Here is a 17,346-nt window from a genome sequence, read left to right on the forward strand (position 1 = left end):
GATGTGAGAAGAGTGCTGCTGACTTGGAGGGCTGGATTAGATCTGGGCTCTCCCTCAGCTGCAGGAGAGAGTGGCAGGGCTCTGACAACCCCACTGGGCTAAGAGCAACCCACACTGCAAGTTACCATCCGCTGCTGCCAGATTTCCACCGGCTTTTCGACATCTGCCATAGGACCTGGCAAAACACGGGAATCTTTGGGGTGTGCTACGAGCTCTGAGTCATAATTCCGTGCTGCCCCGAGGATCTTTCTGCCTTTCTTATATAATCCACTGTTTGTTTACTCTCATTGCTGTGGAGATGATGCTGCAATACGCAGGAGCACCTGCCCATGGGGAGTTCTGCCCCAGCAAGGTGAGTTCAGTGGGTTACTGCTCGGCGTGTGTTGCTCAGGTGGTTCAGACCTAGTTCAGTGGGTTATGCTGTTGCATTATTAGCAGACATTTGGCATCCTGGGCTGGCTTGGGATTCACATTGAAGTGAGACCCTATCCAATCTCCTCGGATTTTCCCACGGAAAACTTTCTAGCAAACCCTCCTAGCATCCAAGTTTCATCCTACAGCATGCAGGGAAGCTATTCCATGGTGATTCTGGTTTCCATGAGGAGCTGGGACTTGTGCTTGTGTTGACTAGAGGTGGCTACACAATGAACAGAGATGAAGAGAGGCAGAAAGTGTCGCTTGGCAGCCCATGGAAGGACTCAGATCAGGAAGGTCATGAAGAAGACTATAAACTTTAAACATAAAATCATGGAATCACAGCATATCCCCAGTTGGAAGGGACCTCCAAGAATTATCCAAGTCCAACTCCTGGTCCTCCATAGGCCAGTCCCAACAATCCCACCCTGTGCCTCAGGGTGTCATCCAAATGCTCCTTCAGCTCTGGCAGTACGAGACAGCAAAGGGGATAATCCCCCATGGTTACCTTTTGTAAATAAAGGACGGTCCCTTTAAGCACAGCATAAAATTTCTTCCAACCTCTTCTTCCTCTGGGAGCTAAAAAAGGAAGAATATTTAATTGTACATGTCTGCTCCTGCTGGTGCTGCCTGACCTTCCTGGCAAACCCAACCCCTCTCCTGACCCACCACAGGCACACAGTGGTGCCCAGACCTCATACACCTCTGAGCTTTTGCTCACGAGTGGCTTGTCTGCAGGGACATGTGTTTGAGGGACAGTAGCTGGGCTCTGCAGCCTCCCAGCAGGAACAAAGTAGGTCAAAACCACAGATGAGCTGCTCCAGGGGCACCACTGGACACCTGCAGGGAGTCTCTGCTCCTCTAAGCCCAGGTTTGGGCTCCTTGGACTAAATGCTTGTGGAGTAGAGACATCCCCTGAGACTCCCCTGCTTCTGGGCAGTTGGGCAGCTGTACCCCTGGGTAAGCAGCTTCTCTGACACTGAGGAGGGAGCATTGCCACCAGCCAGCTTGATGGACTTGGGGACAGAGAGCTTTCTGGAAGCTGGAGAGGGGTGGAAGGCGAGGGGAGCCATCCACATCACCACAAGACAGCAGATCCTCCAAGCACAGGATATTAGGAAAGTGCTGGAAGCAAGGGAGGCCTTTGGTGGTAATCTCATCTGAAGACTTTAAATTGGCTGCAGTGATTGGGCCAATCACATCAATTAGCAAAAGGGATTATCCAAGGTTTAATTAATCACAGCTCATTAACAGCTCCCAAATATCTTTTCCTTTACCTTGCCTGTAATCCCACATGCTGATAGCAGAGCTGTGGGGTGTTCTGTGCCCCAGCCAGCACATGGCAGGATATGGACAGGAGCAAAGCCTGGCAGACCAGACTGTCCCCAAGGCCAGGGCTGGGGAAGACATCCTGACCCCATTGCTCACAGAGTGGGATTGGGAATATGCCCATGAACAGGATGGAAGAGCAGATTTGTCTGTGTGGGGCAGGCTCTGTTCAGTTCCTTAGTGAGAAGACTGAGGCCTCCTGAAAACATTCATGTCTACAAATGCCTCAAAACACCCTCCTTTCCCTGCGTCCTGGCCCTTTAGGGGATCTCTCTTGTGTTCCCTGGGATGCAGTGAGGACATGCCAGGGAGAAGGGCAGGGAAAAGCTCTCCCCTTGTCCCATCAACACGTACTTCTCTTCCCATCCATGTCTGCGTGGGTTTTGCGGGTGAGGACGCCGTGCTTGTAGGTGATGGCGTTCAGCGCCTGGGGGATGTCCAGGAAGGGGTTGCTGCTGTCAACAATCCTCGTCACTTTCTTCGCACTGGCTCCGAATTTGTCATCTACCAGCTCCGAGAGGGATTTCCTCAACTCGTCCTCATCGCTTGGAAACGAAATCAGAGAAGAGACTGAGTGGGGAAGACGTGGGGTGGGTCAGGGAAAGAAAAAGAAAGGAGATGCAGGGACAATGCACACAGAGAGTGCCAGTGGTGGTGGTCTGAGCTGGGAGGAGTGTGCGTGACAAATAACTGTCCCAGAGGTCCCACTGTGAGGTTACTCAGCATGGGTGAGAGGACGGGGGCTTGTCTGAACCCCAGGAAACTGCAGACACCCTGTGCTGAGGACTACAGGCATTTCACAGGGAGAGTGATTCTATGCCCTAAAACCAGAGCTTAAGGGGAGCTTTTGCTGAAATCCAGGTATTTATCAGCATTTCTCAACTGCTGAGAGGCAGCACCTGCGGCCTCCTAGATACTGAAGGACCTTTAGGAATGTCCTCTGCAGCTCTGAAGAACAAAAGCTCAGCAGACATTAGGGTGATGAGCCACTTGACCAAAAAAAGACAAACCCTGGAACAGGTTATGCGTCAGCTCCCCATTTGTGTCCTCAGGGTGAGCTGGCAAAGAGCAAGAAATGCTGGTCATTTCCATAAAAACTGCTTCTCCTCACAGATCTCCTGGTCCTGGACCTTGAACATCAAGAGCTGAGCATCTTAGCAAAGTGTTACTGACTCCACCAAGCCTGTCTCTTCCTGTCTGGAGTAAAACCTGCTCTGGCACATAGAAACTGGAACTTGTGTGGGAAGTGATAGCTCCCAGTGTCCCTGGGACAAGGAGGAAGAGCAAACAGAGACTTTCTATCCTGTGTGACAAATGTCAGTGTCTAAATGCCTTGTGTGGTCATGTTAGGTTGAGATCAGACTGGGACCAGGACCCAAGGGAACAGCTGAGGAGTGACCCAGAGGTGAATCCACTGTCTGGGATGTGAGCAGTGGAACACCACACTGCCCCCCTGCACAAGCAGGTGGCCAAAGCATCAGACACTTTGTGGAAGAGAAGGATGATTTCTCAGCCCTCAGCACCCACGGGAGTCCTGGGGCTTAGGCAGGGCCCAGACACTACATCTGGGTGAGGAGTTAGTGGGGCTCAGTTCTTTGGGCTGCACAAGAGGGACCCCTCAGAGTCCTTTGTGCTGCTGGGCTGATGGTCACACACCTGCCCGTCTGGTGGGATTTGCGGTCAAGGGCATTTCCTTCCTGGGATGGACAAGGACAGAAGGCAGAGGCAAGCAGAGAGGAGAGGGTCCTGCCTGTGCAAGGCTGTGACTCAGTGCCAGGTGTCTGAGAGGAACCCCCTGCCAGGGAGTCTCTGACCCAGGCACCTCATGCCAGGGGAGTTTCTGCCCTAGGTATCCCATATCGGGGAGCATCTCTCAGCACTTGAGGAGCTGAGGGGTCTCTTGATCCCAGGCTGGTGTGGGGTGAGTGAGGGGTTGCAGGGATACCGTGGGGTGGGTGGAGGAGGGAAGGACGGGATTGGATGCTGCAGCGGGACGCGGGCTGTGTGTGTGTGTGGGGGGGTGACATCCCTGGGATGTGCCCGAGCAGGGAGCTGTGCTGGCGGGCGTTGTGTAACCAGAGCCCGCATCCAGCGGCAGATGGATGCACTCCTGCTGAACTCCCCTTACATAAACCATCCCGCCGGCTGCGGCTGCGGAGCTCGGAGCTCCCTCTCGCGACAGAGCCCACGCGCAGGTGCCGGGAAAGACGGGCTTTAAAGGGAAACCGGTGGTACCTGACCCGCTAAGAAACTTCTGCCTTCCCAGGGCTGGCTGCGGAAGGAGACACCAGCCACTGCCACCGGGCACGGCGGGCGATGGGGGCTCCTGCTGTGCAAAGCGTGACCCAGGTAGGTGGGGAGGGAGGGAGGACCAAAGCAGCTCCAGATGCTTTTCTGGTCAAGATTATACGAGGGAGAGAGCAGGTGATGGGGTTAAAGGCACAGAAGGTCCTGTTCGGTCCCATGACAAGAGAGGTCTGAGATTAAAGAGGAGAGGAAAAGAAAGGAGAGAGGAGGAAAGGGAAAAGGAAAGGGAATGAGAAAGAGGGAGAAGGAAAGAGGGAGAGGGGAAAGAGAAAAAGGAAAAGAGAGAAAGGGAAAGGGAACGTCCACAGTATTAGCTTAGGATCCCAGGTCTGTTATGGGCTTGCCATCAGCAGCAATGAGGAGACACTGGTGTTGGGGGCCTCGCTGAGGGTCCTGGCTGTGCTCTGGGAAGGGATGAGTGTCAGAGCAGGGGAATAAGGGCTGAGGAAGGTGCTGTGTGAACCTGGGATGGGAGGCACCATGCCGGCTGTTTTCCAGGCTTGTTTCATCTGGAGGAGAAGACAAAGTGCATCTCATTGAGTTTGTGGATGACATAAAAAGCAGAGGTACAGGGCCACTGCTGAGAGGGCTAGGAGCACCCCAGGGCTTCACCGGGGCTCCGTGTGAACAGCAGGGTGAGCAGGAGCCAGCCAGTGTGTCTTGGCAGAAACAGATGCCAAGAGCACCCTGGGCTGTGTAACAGCGGCACAGTGAGGAGGCGGAGAGAAGTGATCCCCTGCTCTGTGCTCGTTGCATCATATCGTGATACAGCAAACAGCGCCGGCCCCCAGCACAGGAAAGAACACCAACAAGGTGGAGAGAGTCCAGCTGAGGCCACCAAGGAACCCGAGGGCTGTGTAAGAGGTGACTGAGGGAACTAGACTTGCTCAGCCCGGAGAAGAGGTGGATTTGGGGGACCTCCAGGCAGCCCTCCCCGTGTGAGGGGGTTATTGAGAGGACAAAGCCAGGCTCTTCACTGTGGTGCATGGCAGAAGGACAAGAGTCAGCGGGCATAAGGCAAAACAACAGAGACAAGAAAACAATGCCACTCTCAGAATAATTAAGTATTGGTTTGTTGATCCAGGGGGGTTGTGGGTTCTCCGTCCTTGGAGGTTTTCAGGAGTAAACTGAAAAAAAGCTCTGAGTGTCCTGGTCTGAATTCAGAGTTGACCATACTTTGAGGAGGGAGTTGGGTTGGTAATATCACAAGGTCCCTTCTCTCCTGAGTGATTCTCTATTTCCAGAAAAAAACCCAAACCGATGAGGAAGAGGTGGAAAGTCTCAGTGACCAAAGGAACCTTTTCCTTGTGCAAAGACTCCTGAAGCACCTGGAGAGGGACCAGCATTTTACTTGTGTAATGGTAAACAAAGAGGGCGTTCCCTTCCTTTAGATCGTGGATCTACAGACTGTCACCAACCTCCCCAACTTCTTTTGTGTTGAAGCCGTAAATAAACTCCATTTGTCTACAGAGGGCAATTCAGTGATTAAGGGGTTGGCAGGAAATATTATGGGACTGAAAACATGACTTAGGACCTGCCAGCCACTTGGAAAGAGACACACTATCTCTCAAATGCTTAGCATATACTTACATGGCCCACTCCAGCTTCTCATTCTTGATGGAGTTATATAGTGTCTGAAACAAGAACATGGAATTAGCTGTGTCTCTTGTGGAAGTCATGTCTGGCTGTGAGATCATCTCCTCCTCCACACTCTGCCTGTGTGCCTGGAGAGATCCCTTCCTTGCTGAAGTGTCCTGGAGAGGCATTCACCAATTACCAGGGCAACTGCTGTCCTGCTAGACCCCTTTTTGTCTGTGTGACACACACTGGGTATTGGACTGGGCACATCAGAAGCAGGGGGGTCTGGCAGCCACCTTGCTCAAGAGCTTGCATATGAGATTTTTTACTCATTCTGGGCTGCTGCACCTAGTTCTGAGTGACTCCTGGCCTACACAAGATGGTAGAAGACTCAGGGATATGCCACAACACCTTTGATTTCTTCACTAGGGGAAAGGAAAGGGGAGGCTTGAACTGAGTATCAGAGGAGGGATGAGTGACCTTGGGATCAGCTTTTCCAGCTCTTCCTGTGCTGGAATGGGCTAGGAAAGCAGAATGTGGAGGTGGCCCTGACCACATGGAGGGGTGGGATAGGGTGAAAATACTCACTTTTGGGGTGTTTAACCAATATCCCATGGTACTGCACTAGCTGTGTTGGAACACTGCATCTGATTACATGGAAGTGAAGTATCAGTGCTGGATGGTCATATTTGGGGTTGGGGGGCACCTTGTTCTGTGTGCATCACAGAGCTGCTGGATGGAAAAGGGCCCCTGGCATGCTCTAAGGGCAGATATGCCACAAATCTGGACGAAACACCACCGGGGAGCAGACCTCTTAGCAGAGACATCCATGGGGGTTATAATTCTTCTCCTGAAAAAACTGTGCACTGGAAAATGCTGACTGAAGGGCTCAGGGTGTCCCAGCAGGACTGGGTGGCACTGCAATAATAACGACAGCATCCCACTGTCTATTTATACCACGTTACCTTCAGCAAATCCTTTGCGAAGTCCTTCCCGTCGTTCAGCCCGTCCAGGTTCGCTATGAACTGTTGGCATGACATCTTCTTGCCAATGTTCTGTAAGGCAAAGAAGCAGCTCATTAATCTTGTGGAGAGTTTTGACTTTAATCAGTGCCTTTCAAAGAACAGTTTTAACATGTGGTGCTGAAAGCCTGGGTTTGTCCCAAGAGCTCAGAGCTGAAAGGGCTTCTGATCTGATTTTCTATTGGGCTCTTTGCTTTATTTGCTCATGCCAGCAGCCAAATGTTTCAAATAACCTCTTTTTTTTTTAATGGTGGGGATGAGACACCTGAAAATAGCCTCTCCAGCTCTTGCTCCAGGCTTCTTAAGTGATCCAGGCTGGTCCTGGCACAAGGGCTGTGTCTCAAAACTGAAAGCAACCACTCTGTTGCAATGGCAACGCTTGGATGGGGCTCCAAGGCTGCTGTGTGTGAAATTGTGTGAGCATGCCGTGCCAGCACCTGAGACAGCCAGCACCGGGCAAGGGAATGCTGGTCCTTCATGGAGAATGTTATTTTCCATTGCTGGTACAAAAAGAGATGGTCCAGATGGTACTGCATGAACTTGAGTGCAGCGGTGTGAGAGGACAACGCACATACACGGGGAGAATCTCACAACCTAGAACACACTCACCACCAGCTAATGCCAAGGGTATTTGGTGCTGAAGCTTCCAGGCCATCATGGTTTCATCACCTGTGGCACCTGCCTTCCCAAGGAGCCCTTTACCCTTCACCATAGCCAGGTGAGTCCCTTCTCAGCCTTTTCCCAAGCCTCCCTCTGCAATCCCACCTCTCCAAAGGGCTGGAGCGGAGGGGTGGAGGAGTCAGTGCAAATTGCAGGCTTTGAAAGAAAGGAGTCTGATGGAACACAAAGGAAAGGTGGATGTCTGCAGTGCCATGTCATGTCACACCCTGCAGCGTGTGAAGGACAGACCCTGGGTGTCACTGCATGGAGCGGACGGTGGAGTTAGTGAGGAGAATGTGAGTTCACACCAGAGGTCCTAAGGATCCCAACAGCATCCTGACACTGGGTATGGTTCCCATCCAGGTATGGACAGGGTGGCCATCCAGAAGGACCTGGGAAGATGGCCAAGAACAGCAGCCAGAGCCCTGTTTAGGGGCTCAGTGAGGGAGAGGAAGGGCCTCACTGGGTCACTGGCAGGGGATGAAGCTGTAGCAGATGATACAGGAGGTGCCCTGCAGGGCAAGACACTCTGTGGGGTGTCTTCTTACGCAGCAGGTCACCTGCTGGATTCAGCAAGGTCATCCCATGGGCACATAATGCTCAGGGGAATGTGTCTGCACACCTCAAAACTCAGGGCTCAGATGTTCTACACCTCTTGCTGAACTGGGACCTTTCTGTAGGAAGAATTTCCTTCCTGTCCAGCTGCACCGATAGGGACATTTTGCTTTTCTTTGTTTGCCTTGACAGAGACTGACACCACAAACCTGCCCACAAACGGGCACTGCAGATGACCTGGAGGCTCCTCCCCAAAAGAAAACGTCAGGAAAGAGTGAGGCCTCGGGATTAGCTCCCCATGGCCCCCCTCCACCTGTCATCTGTGTGTGCAAACACTCTTGGGCTACACGGGGAGCCAAGTGCTGCCTTTGAGCAGCTCTGTCTGATACTCTTAATTATGCCTCCTGCTGGTGCCAGCTCCAGATGAGCTGGCACCCTTGAGAGATCAAGAAAAAGAAGAAGAAAGCACTGTTACAAATCTGCAGTGCCTGGGGACGTGGTTGGCACAACAGAGCTCAGCCATCACGGGGAGCCCCACGGCCCCCATTAGCCAGAGGCTGCTGCCAGCCAGGGCTCAGAGGGCACATGGGCTGCAGGGGAGCTCAGGAAGCCTTGCAGACGTGCTGAGAGCCCAGCAGAGGGAAGAGAGATTTGTGTGCTCGCTGGCCATGAATTTCAGACACGAAAAAGAAAGGAGAAATCCAGCTTGTGTGGATGGAGAGAGGAAAGAGGGCGAAAGAGAACATTAAAAACGCAGCAAGGAACCTTCACGAGGAGGGAAGTTTGTAGGGGGAGGCAGGTGTGCTGTCTGAGACCTTGAGGCACCAAATTTAGAGAGAGAAGGTGACTACTCCCACCCCTGCCCTGAGGCAGGGAAGCAGATGCACAGCACTGGTCTTTCTGCCCAAAGAGATCTTGCTGTGGCGATACAGCACTGAATGCAGAGGCCAGCACATTTTTGGAAGTGAGTGGATACAGTGAGATAACACAAGTTACCAGCCTCACAGGTCCTGTTTTGCATTTCTCACTTATGTGTCTGGGACATACCTTCATCCCAAGGGATGGCTTCCTTTTAATTCTGTGATTTGTCTCTTTCTCTGGTGCAAGACCATCTCTGAGCTCACCTGAGACAGCAGCCACACTGTGGAAACTCAGCTAATTGAAAATATGCCCTTTCCTTGACAACCAGAACAATTGATGAGAAAGGTCCAGCAAGGATGGGAATACTGGGAATCACCTTGGTGGGTAAGGTGGTCGAAGCACTGCATATTCAGGGGCAGGACTGATGCTGGCTGTCAGCACAGGATGCTGGGGTGGCCCTGATGCAATAAAACCTCATGTCAGCAATATTTAAACACTTCCCAACACTTGCTGCTTTGAGAAGTGGGCTGTAGTCAGCCACTCAAACACAAAACCCTGCAAGTGCCTCCACATCAACACCAGCTGAGCAGAGAGAACAAAAAAAATCACCCCAGGACAAAGACTTTGCAGCTTCTGTTGATCAACACTTGCAAGGAAACGATTCTGTGATCGCAAGTGCCTCATTATCCACAGCATCAGCACCGGGGACTGCCCGAGCTTTCAAACACTGCAAAAGCATTTAGCAAGTGTGGGGGATCCCAGGAAAACCCCGGAAAGGGCCACTCTGAGGTTACAGGGGGGTGTCTTCTTACACAGCATGTTCAGATGCAGCAAGGTCATCACAAGGGGATGGAGTCCCCAGGGGAATGTGTCTGCACACCTCAAAACTCAGATGTTCTACATCTGTTGCTGAACTGGGACCTCTGAGTAGGTAGAGCTTCATTCCTGTCCAGCCTGACATGGATGGGGGCGTTTGGCTTTTATTTAATGGTACATCAGTCACTTACCAGCAACAGAACAAGCCAGAGAGGCTGTTTCACAGCCACAGGTAGCTACTATTCCTGATATGTCCCCCGGGCAGGAAAGAACTTTGTCCCACCTTTGCTTGCTCCAGGCCATGCAGCAAAGCATGAGAAACCAGTCAGAGCATGAGAGAGCACCATGTTGTGCTGGATGGGGAGCCTGTCAGCCAGCAGTGGATTAAACAGTGGATTAAATAGCTGAGAAGGGCTGGATACTTGGATGAATGGGTGGAGACAGTTTGGGAATGGATGGGCAGAGGTGGATGGGTACAGACACTGTATGGGAATGCAGGGATGCAGAGACAAGGTGCATGACAGTCATAGAATATCCTGAGCTGGAAGGGACCCACAAGGATCACTGAATTCTGACCCCTGGCCCTGCACGGGACAGCCCCAAGGATGAGATTGATCTGGTGGCAGATAGCCAGGGCTAATTCTGCCATCCCATCATTTCAATCCAGTGTAACTCCCCTGTTTACACTTGGGTTCTTGCCCCCTCCTGGCCTCAGCCGTCTGCTGCTGACCTGGCTCATCCAAGATGATCACAGACCATCTCCTGAAGTGTCCAGGATGGCTCCATCCCCCTCCAGAAGACTCTGACCTGTAGCCAGGCATTCCTTGCTGCCAAATCTCAGCACTAGGAGTCTGTGCAGGTGAGTATGGAGCTGGGTGCTCCGTGAGAAGAGCAGGTGCCATGAGAAAGCCCCAGGAGGAGAAGCAGTTTCCTGGGACATAGAAGGTGTGAAGGGTGGCTGCTGGAGTGCTCTCCCAGCATTCCCTTTGGGAGGTGTTAAACCACTTGAGCTTCTGGGCTGGAGGCCCCAGCAATCAAACCTCTCAGCTCAAAGTGGTGAGTGCAGCACATCTCCAGAGCTCCCCAGCATGAGCATCATGCCCTTAGCAGGTCGTGCTTCCACTCAGGCCCTTTGACCTCTCCCAAATACTCTTCTTCAGGGGAAAATACCCAGGCAATTCCATTTCTGATCCAGCAGGAAGTGAGGGATCACTGTTCTGATGGGACCAAGGTAGTGGAGGTGTTCTGGGCTGCAGGAACAAAATCACCTCACTGAAGGGGACCAGCCTGTACTAACGAGCCCTGGGCCACACAAACCTGCTGTGGGCAGACTGGGGGCATGCTGCAGGTGATGCCAGTGGCTGCTCATACCTCAGAGCTCTTCAACTCTCCTAGCGCCACTAACACAGCAGAAATGCCAACACCAACCCATGAGCTTGGCCTAAGGAGGGGATCACAGGGTTTGTAAGATTGATGATGGACATACGGAGTCAGGAGCTGCCCAGGATCCCATGTTGATTTGTCACTGTCCTTTAATGGCCAGGGAGGAAAACACTGACAGTGGAGAAGGAGACACCCCAAAGCTGTGCCTCCACAGGGCAGAGATGGGGCAGGGCAGTTCTAACTTTGCCATCACATCTCCTGGAGCTCAAACAGCACCAGCAGAGCAAGGCAGAGGGTTGCAACAAGGTGGCTTATACTACAAGGCTTGGAATGTTTAGTGACTGCTGGCTTCCCACACCAACTCCAGGTGCTTCCAGGAATGGGGAATGTCTCAGTTTAAAGACAGCAAGTTTTCTGGGCAGTTTGGAAACAGGGTCTGAGTGCACCTGTGGCAGGTGCAAACCTCCTGTTTTAAAGCCAGTCTCGTTCCCTTCAGGCCGGACTCGGGGTATGTGTCAAGGTCACTGCTGGAATGCTGAACTAGAGCATTCCAGGGACATTGCTGTGGGGAACTGCCCCTTTACAGACACACATCAACCCCCCCCTTTCCTCCCCAGAGGAACTTCCCACTCTGGGAATGCACCGGAAAACACTGCAACACACACACACACAAGGTTGAAAAAAAGGAAACAAAATTAAAGGTGATATGGAATATCATGGCAGCGTCTCTAACAGGAAGGGCCGGCAGATCAAGTCACACATTCCCAGGTACACAGCAGCTCATGGAGGTTGCTTTACTCCGGGAGCATTTCATGGGATGCATATCAGCTGCTAATGGCTTGCTAAGGGAAGAACATTGCACAATCACTTAGGAATCCACACAAACAAAAACCCTTACTGTTTTTAACACAGAAAAAGAAAAAAAAAAAAACCACAAGTCAAATGCCAGTGCTTCAAAGCAAAACACTAGAATGACTGCACTTACCACCTGGTAAAGGGTTAAAGAGCAGAAAGAGAGGTTCCAGGAGCAGAAGGAAATTTTAAAAAAAAATTAAAAAAAAAAAAAAAAAAGAGGAAAAGGAGAAGAAGAAATTAATGTTACACATGCAGAAAAATAAAGAGAAGATTTTTTCAAAGAAAAGCTCAGGTATTTCCACAGCTGGTCAACAGGAAGTTATTTTTTCTTTGCCTAGGTATCATGAGAACATTTCTTCTTACCAGGCCTCTTAGGCAGCTTGTCAATGAAAAATAGAAATGGCAAGGTTTTGGAGGTTTAGGTAGGTTTTTTTTCAATAATGTCTGTCTTCCCAGAGGCATATCTTGGATTTGTTTTTTCCTTAAAAAAATCTAGACTAAATAAGATTATTTTGGACTGAAGTCACACAGTTTGCCTTCTGCCACAATGGAAATTCTTTGTTGGAAATACTTCCTTGGCTCTAACTTTGGCTGAAGGATGAATGCAGATATGGGTTACTGGGAGCCATGTGGGTGGGAATGGACCCAGTGGCCAGGATGACACTGGTCATAGCTCCCTGTTTCCAGAGGGTGAGGCCATGGCAGCTGCAGTCTGGCAGCTTGTTGCAGGCCACATCTGGAAAGGATGTCAGAGTGCACATCTGGAGCCAGGATCCCCCTGCAAAAATCAGCAACTCCCTTCACTGGCTGCTGTGTTTGACACTTTGCCACTGCCACGAGGACAATATCTGTGTTGCAATTATGGGAAGGGTCTCCCGGGTGGACCCTCAGGATGGCCCTGATGGAGTTAGTGGCCTTTGCACCTTTGTCTCTCACTACAGGCTAATGAAAGAAAATCAGGGCAAGCCTGTGCAGATGGACAGCAAAGGGTTACCAGCTGGAGGCAGAAGAGGAGCCTGACGATGACCTTGAAAATCCTGGGTTTGTGGGGCAGAAAAGGGGTGTGCAGGTTCCACACGCTCAGGCTGCTGTAACAAACTCCTCCCCTGCTCCCTTCCGTGTCCCCTCCACCTTGGGGACTCTGCAGCTCCAGGTCTGAGCTCTCAGAGGAGCAATGAAAGAAGGTTCTTAACCTGAGAGTTGAGGAGCCCCTCTACCCCTGGAAAGGGAGTACAGCCCTTCCACCTCAGCTCTGAGCAGGGCTCAGGGTCCACTCCCAGAGCAGTGGCTGGGAGTGGGTCTCCAAAGGTGCACAGTGTCCCAGTGCAGTCCCCTTGGACAGGTCTAATCTTCTTTCCTGCAGCTATTTTTCCTCCCACTCTCCTCTGCTCTACACATTCTGGTTGACCTTTTGAGAACGAATCCAACCTGCTCCACCAGAAGAAGCCTCTAAAAGGTGGTGAGAGATCTCACAGCTTCTGCTCTTCTCCAGCCACTCTTTTGGGCACTGAGCTCTGCTCACACTGCTCTTTGTCTGGAGGCCCCTCTAGTATGAAATTCTCCTGTTACATCTTGGGGAAAAGGACCAGTTGGGACCTATTTCATGTTTTGGGAAGGAAAGATGAAGTCTAGACCTGTGTGAAACAACTGACCCCCTTGCAGCAGTTTCTGGGACAAGGAGAGCCTCAGGTGTGTGCAGCACGAGAAGCTGCGGCACAACTGGTGCTGCTGTTCCCAGACCAACAGAGAGTGGTGGGGAAGACCCCAGTGAGAGCTCCTGGGGCAGGGCTGACGTGTGCAACAGGTCCTGGGGAGAAAGTTGCACTGCCTGTCCCTCTCTAGGATAACTGCTGTCAGCAGGAGATAGGCCTTTGGCTTGAGTGTGGAGTGACATTTGGGTGTGGACTGTGCCCAGGTCCGGGCCTGGCACCCAAAATCACCCCTGGAGCAGGTCAAGGACTCTCTGCCAACCTATCTCAATTTTCCAGCAACACACTGAGCATGAGGGAAGAGAGCCCTGCACTGGGAACGGATAAGGGATGGATACATCTGCAAGGACTACTTACATGGCCATGCAGGTCTGTGTTTAGCAGCATCAGGGCACAGGTGAGGGTGTGAATCCCATCTGAAACACACAACAGTCGCACAGCTATTGCTGATTACTCCCCTTCCCATGCAGTTTTGGTGTTTGCTGTCTTGGCAGCCCACCTCTTGCAGAACCAAGGCCAGTTGCTACAGCTGGGGACCTTAAAGAATATCTGTTTCATTCAGCTGTGTCAGAGAGTTTAAAAAAATACAAAGTCACCCTCTCCTCCCTCAAACTCTCCCTTTTCCTGAAGCAATCACAAGGGAACTGTCTTTAAAGCAGTTTTGCCAATAGCTTTCTAAAGACCAGACTTTCTAGTAAGTCTTACTCCATTTCCATGAACTAGATCATCTTTAAGGTCCTTTCAAACCCTTCTATGATTCCATGATTTCCATTTTGTCCTGATGTCACTGCAGATGGGGCAGAGACCCTGGCAAACAGAGCTGGTTTGCCCCAGTTGATCATGGTGGCCTCAGGGGTTTGTCCTGAGGTCTTTGGCCATCAGGCCCCGGCAGTCTCTAAGCTCTTGGGGCTGTATGGAACAGTGACAAGTCCTGAGCACTCCATTGCTCAAGGCCAAGCTCTTTTTAAGTCTCTGTGGGAGGTTCTGGGCCGACTTTAGGCATTGCTATATAACTTTGGTCAGGTAAATCATGTCCCACATGGCCCCAAGGTGGAGCTGGTGTCCCAAAACCTGCCATTGTCTCGCTGTTCCTTGGCTCAGTTGCACTCACTTTCCCTCTCAGCTCACACAGCTGAGAGCCACAACACAACCATGTAGTTCTTCCATGTCTGGGCTTCATCAGTACAGGAAAGGAATAACAAGACACCACTCTCTGGGAGAAAAACCAGGGTCGGCCCCTCCTCCCAGGCAACAAGCAAGAGGACAAGAGGAAACGACCTCAAGCTGTGCCAGGAGAGGTCCAGGCTGGACATCAGGAAGAATTTCTTCACTGAAGGAGTGGTTAAACATTGGAAGGGACTGCCCAGGGAAGTGGTGGAGTCCCCATCCCTGGAGGTGTTCAGGAAATGATTGGATGTGGCATTTAGGTCCCACGGCCCTCAACTGTAGGGTTGGGAGGTGGATGAAACAGAACCAGGGATCACTTCCAGGGGGAAGTGTTGGAGAGGAGTCAGAACTTGGCATGTGGGATGTTTCAGCTGGGGACTGCTGCTGAAAATGCAACCTGCAGTTTAATGTCACCTGAAGTTTAATGTCTCCAGGTGAAGGACCCTTCCCAGGGAAGTTCATCTTTGTGGGGAGAACATCACACAAATGCAGGGAAATGAAACCCAAAGCTGTGTTTTGTTGGGATAGCACTGACAAAAGCAAAAAGGTCATTCTATTTTGAGAACAGTGAGAGTCCAGTTAGTTAGCTTAGCAGAGGGACTGGAGGGTTCCTGTGGCACGAGGTACTGCTGCCCTTTGGGAAGCCTGCGAGGTGGAGACAAGCAGGAGGTCTGAGCACATCTGGGGTACTGCATGGGGAGGGGATGGAGGGAGGATAACTGGCAGCTGAGAGCAGGGCAGCAGCTTGATTCCACCCAGGGAGGGGGGCCATTTCCAGATGCCTCTTAGCAGGTGTGTAGAGGCACTTATGTAAGTGCAGACGTGGGCACGCTCATGTCTGGGTGTGTGTCTGTGTGTGCACCAGGAATGACCTTTCCCACAGAATCATGGAACCAAAAGACCTCTAAGATCATCAGGTCCAACTGCTGACCCACCACTGCGTTCATCACTAAACCATATCTCCACGTGCCACATCTTCTGAACACTTCCAGGGATGGTGAAAGTGTAGAATCGTTGAGGTTGGAAAAGACCTTTAAGGTCATCAAGTCCAACCGTTAACCTAAAAATGTCAGAAGAAACTGTATCCACTTAAAAAATAATGTGGAGAGGCTGAAAGTAGCTCAGAAAATCTGCAGCTGCAGCGAGCCCAGAATTTTACCCATCTGTGCTATTCTTGTGCTACAGCTGGGCATGTGGGGAACACAAATCCTGTGTGGGGCAGGCCAACAGCTTTCCTCAATCTGCATGGAAAGGTCTTCCACTCAGGGTCAGCACCCAGTATCCCCAGTCCCTCCCAGGGCAGGGGTAACAGCCAGGGCAGGATCCCAGGGACAGGGATCTGTACCTTCAGACGTGCTCTCCTCGGGGTTGCACTGGCAGTACCGCCGGGAGAAATGGATCAGCACCCGCTCCCGCTCCTGCGTCTCTCCCATCAGCGGGAACGCCTTCAAGAACGTCCTGCAGGAAGAAAGGGATGCTTAGAGACCTCGCTGAGCTGTGCAGGGAAGCGCTGCCAGCTGAGGTCTGACCTGCCCCTGGCTCGATGGCACCAGGATGGGTTGCCCATCCCAAGGGAAGAGGCTGCTCCCACTTGCTCTGATTTTGTATGGGATGGGATTCCTGGGAAAGCTGCTCTCCACCACGGGGGAGCAGGTCGGGGACCCTCCCCTTGAAGTGCACTGTTGGCAGCAGCATCTTGTGCCAAAGATGACACCAAACCAAATGACAGCCTGGAGCTCCCCCCAGTGCCTGCCCCTATCACATGGGAAGCCCCCACGGTGCTGGGAAGCCGGGAGGAATCCCCACTGCCCTACTCCATCCACCCCAGAGCCCAGCTCACCTGAGTGCTTTGTCAAGGGTCAGGCCGGTGAAGTCAAAGAAGCTGAGATACTCCTCTGCTACCAACTTGCTAAATTCATTGCTGTAATTAAAGAGGGAGTAGTCAGCCCTTTCATCAGCAAAGAAGACACTGTCCACAAGAGGAGCAGCAGACCTCTGCCTCCTGACCAGCCCAATCCCAGCAAGACACTGCAGACATGAACCCAGACCCAGGGGGACTTTCTCTGGGCTTAAAAAGGACAGTAACATGCCTGCAGGCAGCCCCAGACACCTGAGAACGAGAGGCACCTCCCCTGCTGCACCCCTCTGGTGGTGCTGCTGGCCAGGCAGAGCCTCCTTCCAAACCCTCCATGAGGAGGAGGCCATAAGGATGTCCTGTGCTCATCCAACACCTACTTCTCTCCCACTGCTGGATGTGTCCCCTCCTCCCACTGCAACATTCCTGCTCTCCACTCCACGTAGGCTCCCATCCCACCCTCTCACCACAGCACCTTGCTCCCATGGCAGGTGGATGCTGCTGGAAGCTGAAGCAGGAGCGCTCAGCCAAGTTTTGGCCCAGCTCATCCCTGAATGCTCCTCCAGAAACCACTCCCCTGCCACATTTTTGAAGGATGCTTGGAGATGTGTTGTCTTTAGAGCCAGAATGGGGCCTATTAAACTCCTCTATCTGCACAGCTCAGTGGAAGTGCAAGAGCAATCAATGATAGCGGGCAAGAAATCGGACATGATCTCAATATGCTCAGCCTTCACCATACACAATTCCTTTTCCTTCTCCTCACAAAATGCAAAGTGCTTTGCTGAGGATTCCACATCCAAGTTCATGCCAAGATGTGTTAGAGCAGAATTCATTG

The 17,346-nt window shown here is 51.9% G+C and overlaps 1 protein-coding gene across 3 annotated transcripts in view; it reads right to left on the reverse strand.

The window, feature by feature from the left end:
• Positions 1 to 17,346, reverse strand: part of PSD2 (pleckstrin and Sec7 domain containing 2) — an 84,270-nt gene that overhangs the window by 11,501 nt on the left and 55,423 nt on the right. For 2 of the 3 annotated variants that reach the window (XM_027888636.1, XM_027888637.1), the window contains 7 exons: positions 16,497 to 16,577; positions 16,002 to 16,114; positions 13,845 to 13,905; positions 6,594 to 6,684; positions 5,641 to 5,684; positions 2,098 to 2,288; positions 923 to 993 (listed from right to left, as the gene is read on the reverse strand). In XM_027888636.1, coding sequence (XP_027744437.1) covers positions 923 to 993; positions 2,098 to 2,288; positions 5,641 to 5,684; positions 6,594 to 6,684; positions 13,845 to 13,905; positions 16,002 to 16,114; positions 16,497 to 16,577 — 652 coding nt within the window. The remainder of the gene's footprint in view (positions 1 to 922; positions 994 to 2,097; positions 2,289 to 5,640; positions 5,685 to 6,593; positions 6,685 to 13,844; positions 13,906 to 16,001; positions 16,115 to 16,496; positions 16,578 to 17,346) is intronic. The other variant, XM_027888638.1, reaches the window with a different exon arrangement.

Source organism: Empidonax traillii, unplaced genomic scaffold (assembly GCF_003031625.1).
Source record: "Empidonax traillii isolate 1590-97213 ecotype Southwest subspecies unplaced genomic scaffold, ASM303162v1 scaffold242:size1152717, whole genome shotgun sequence".
Taxonomy (NCBI): domain Eukaryota; kingdom Metazoa; phylum Chordata; class Aves; order Passeriformes; family Tyrannidae; genus Empidonax; species Empidonax traillii.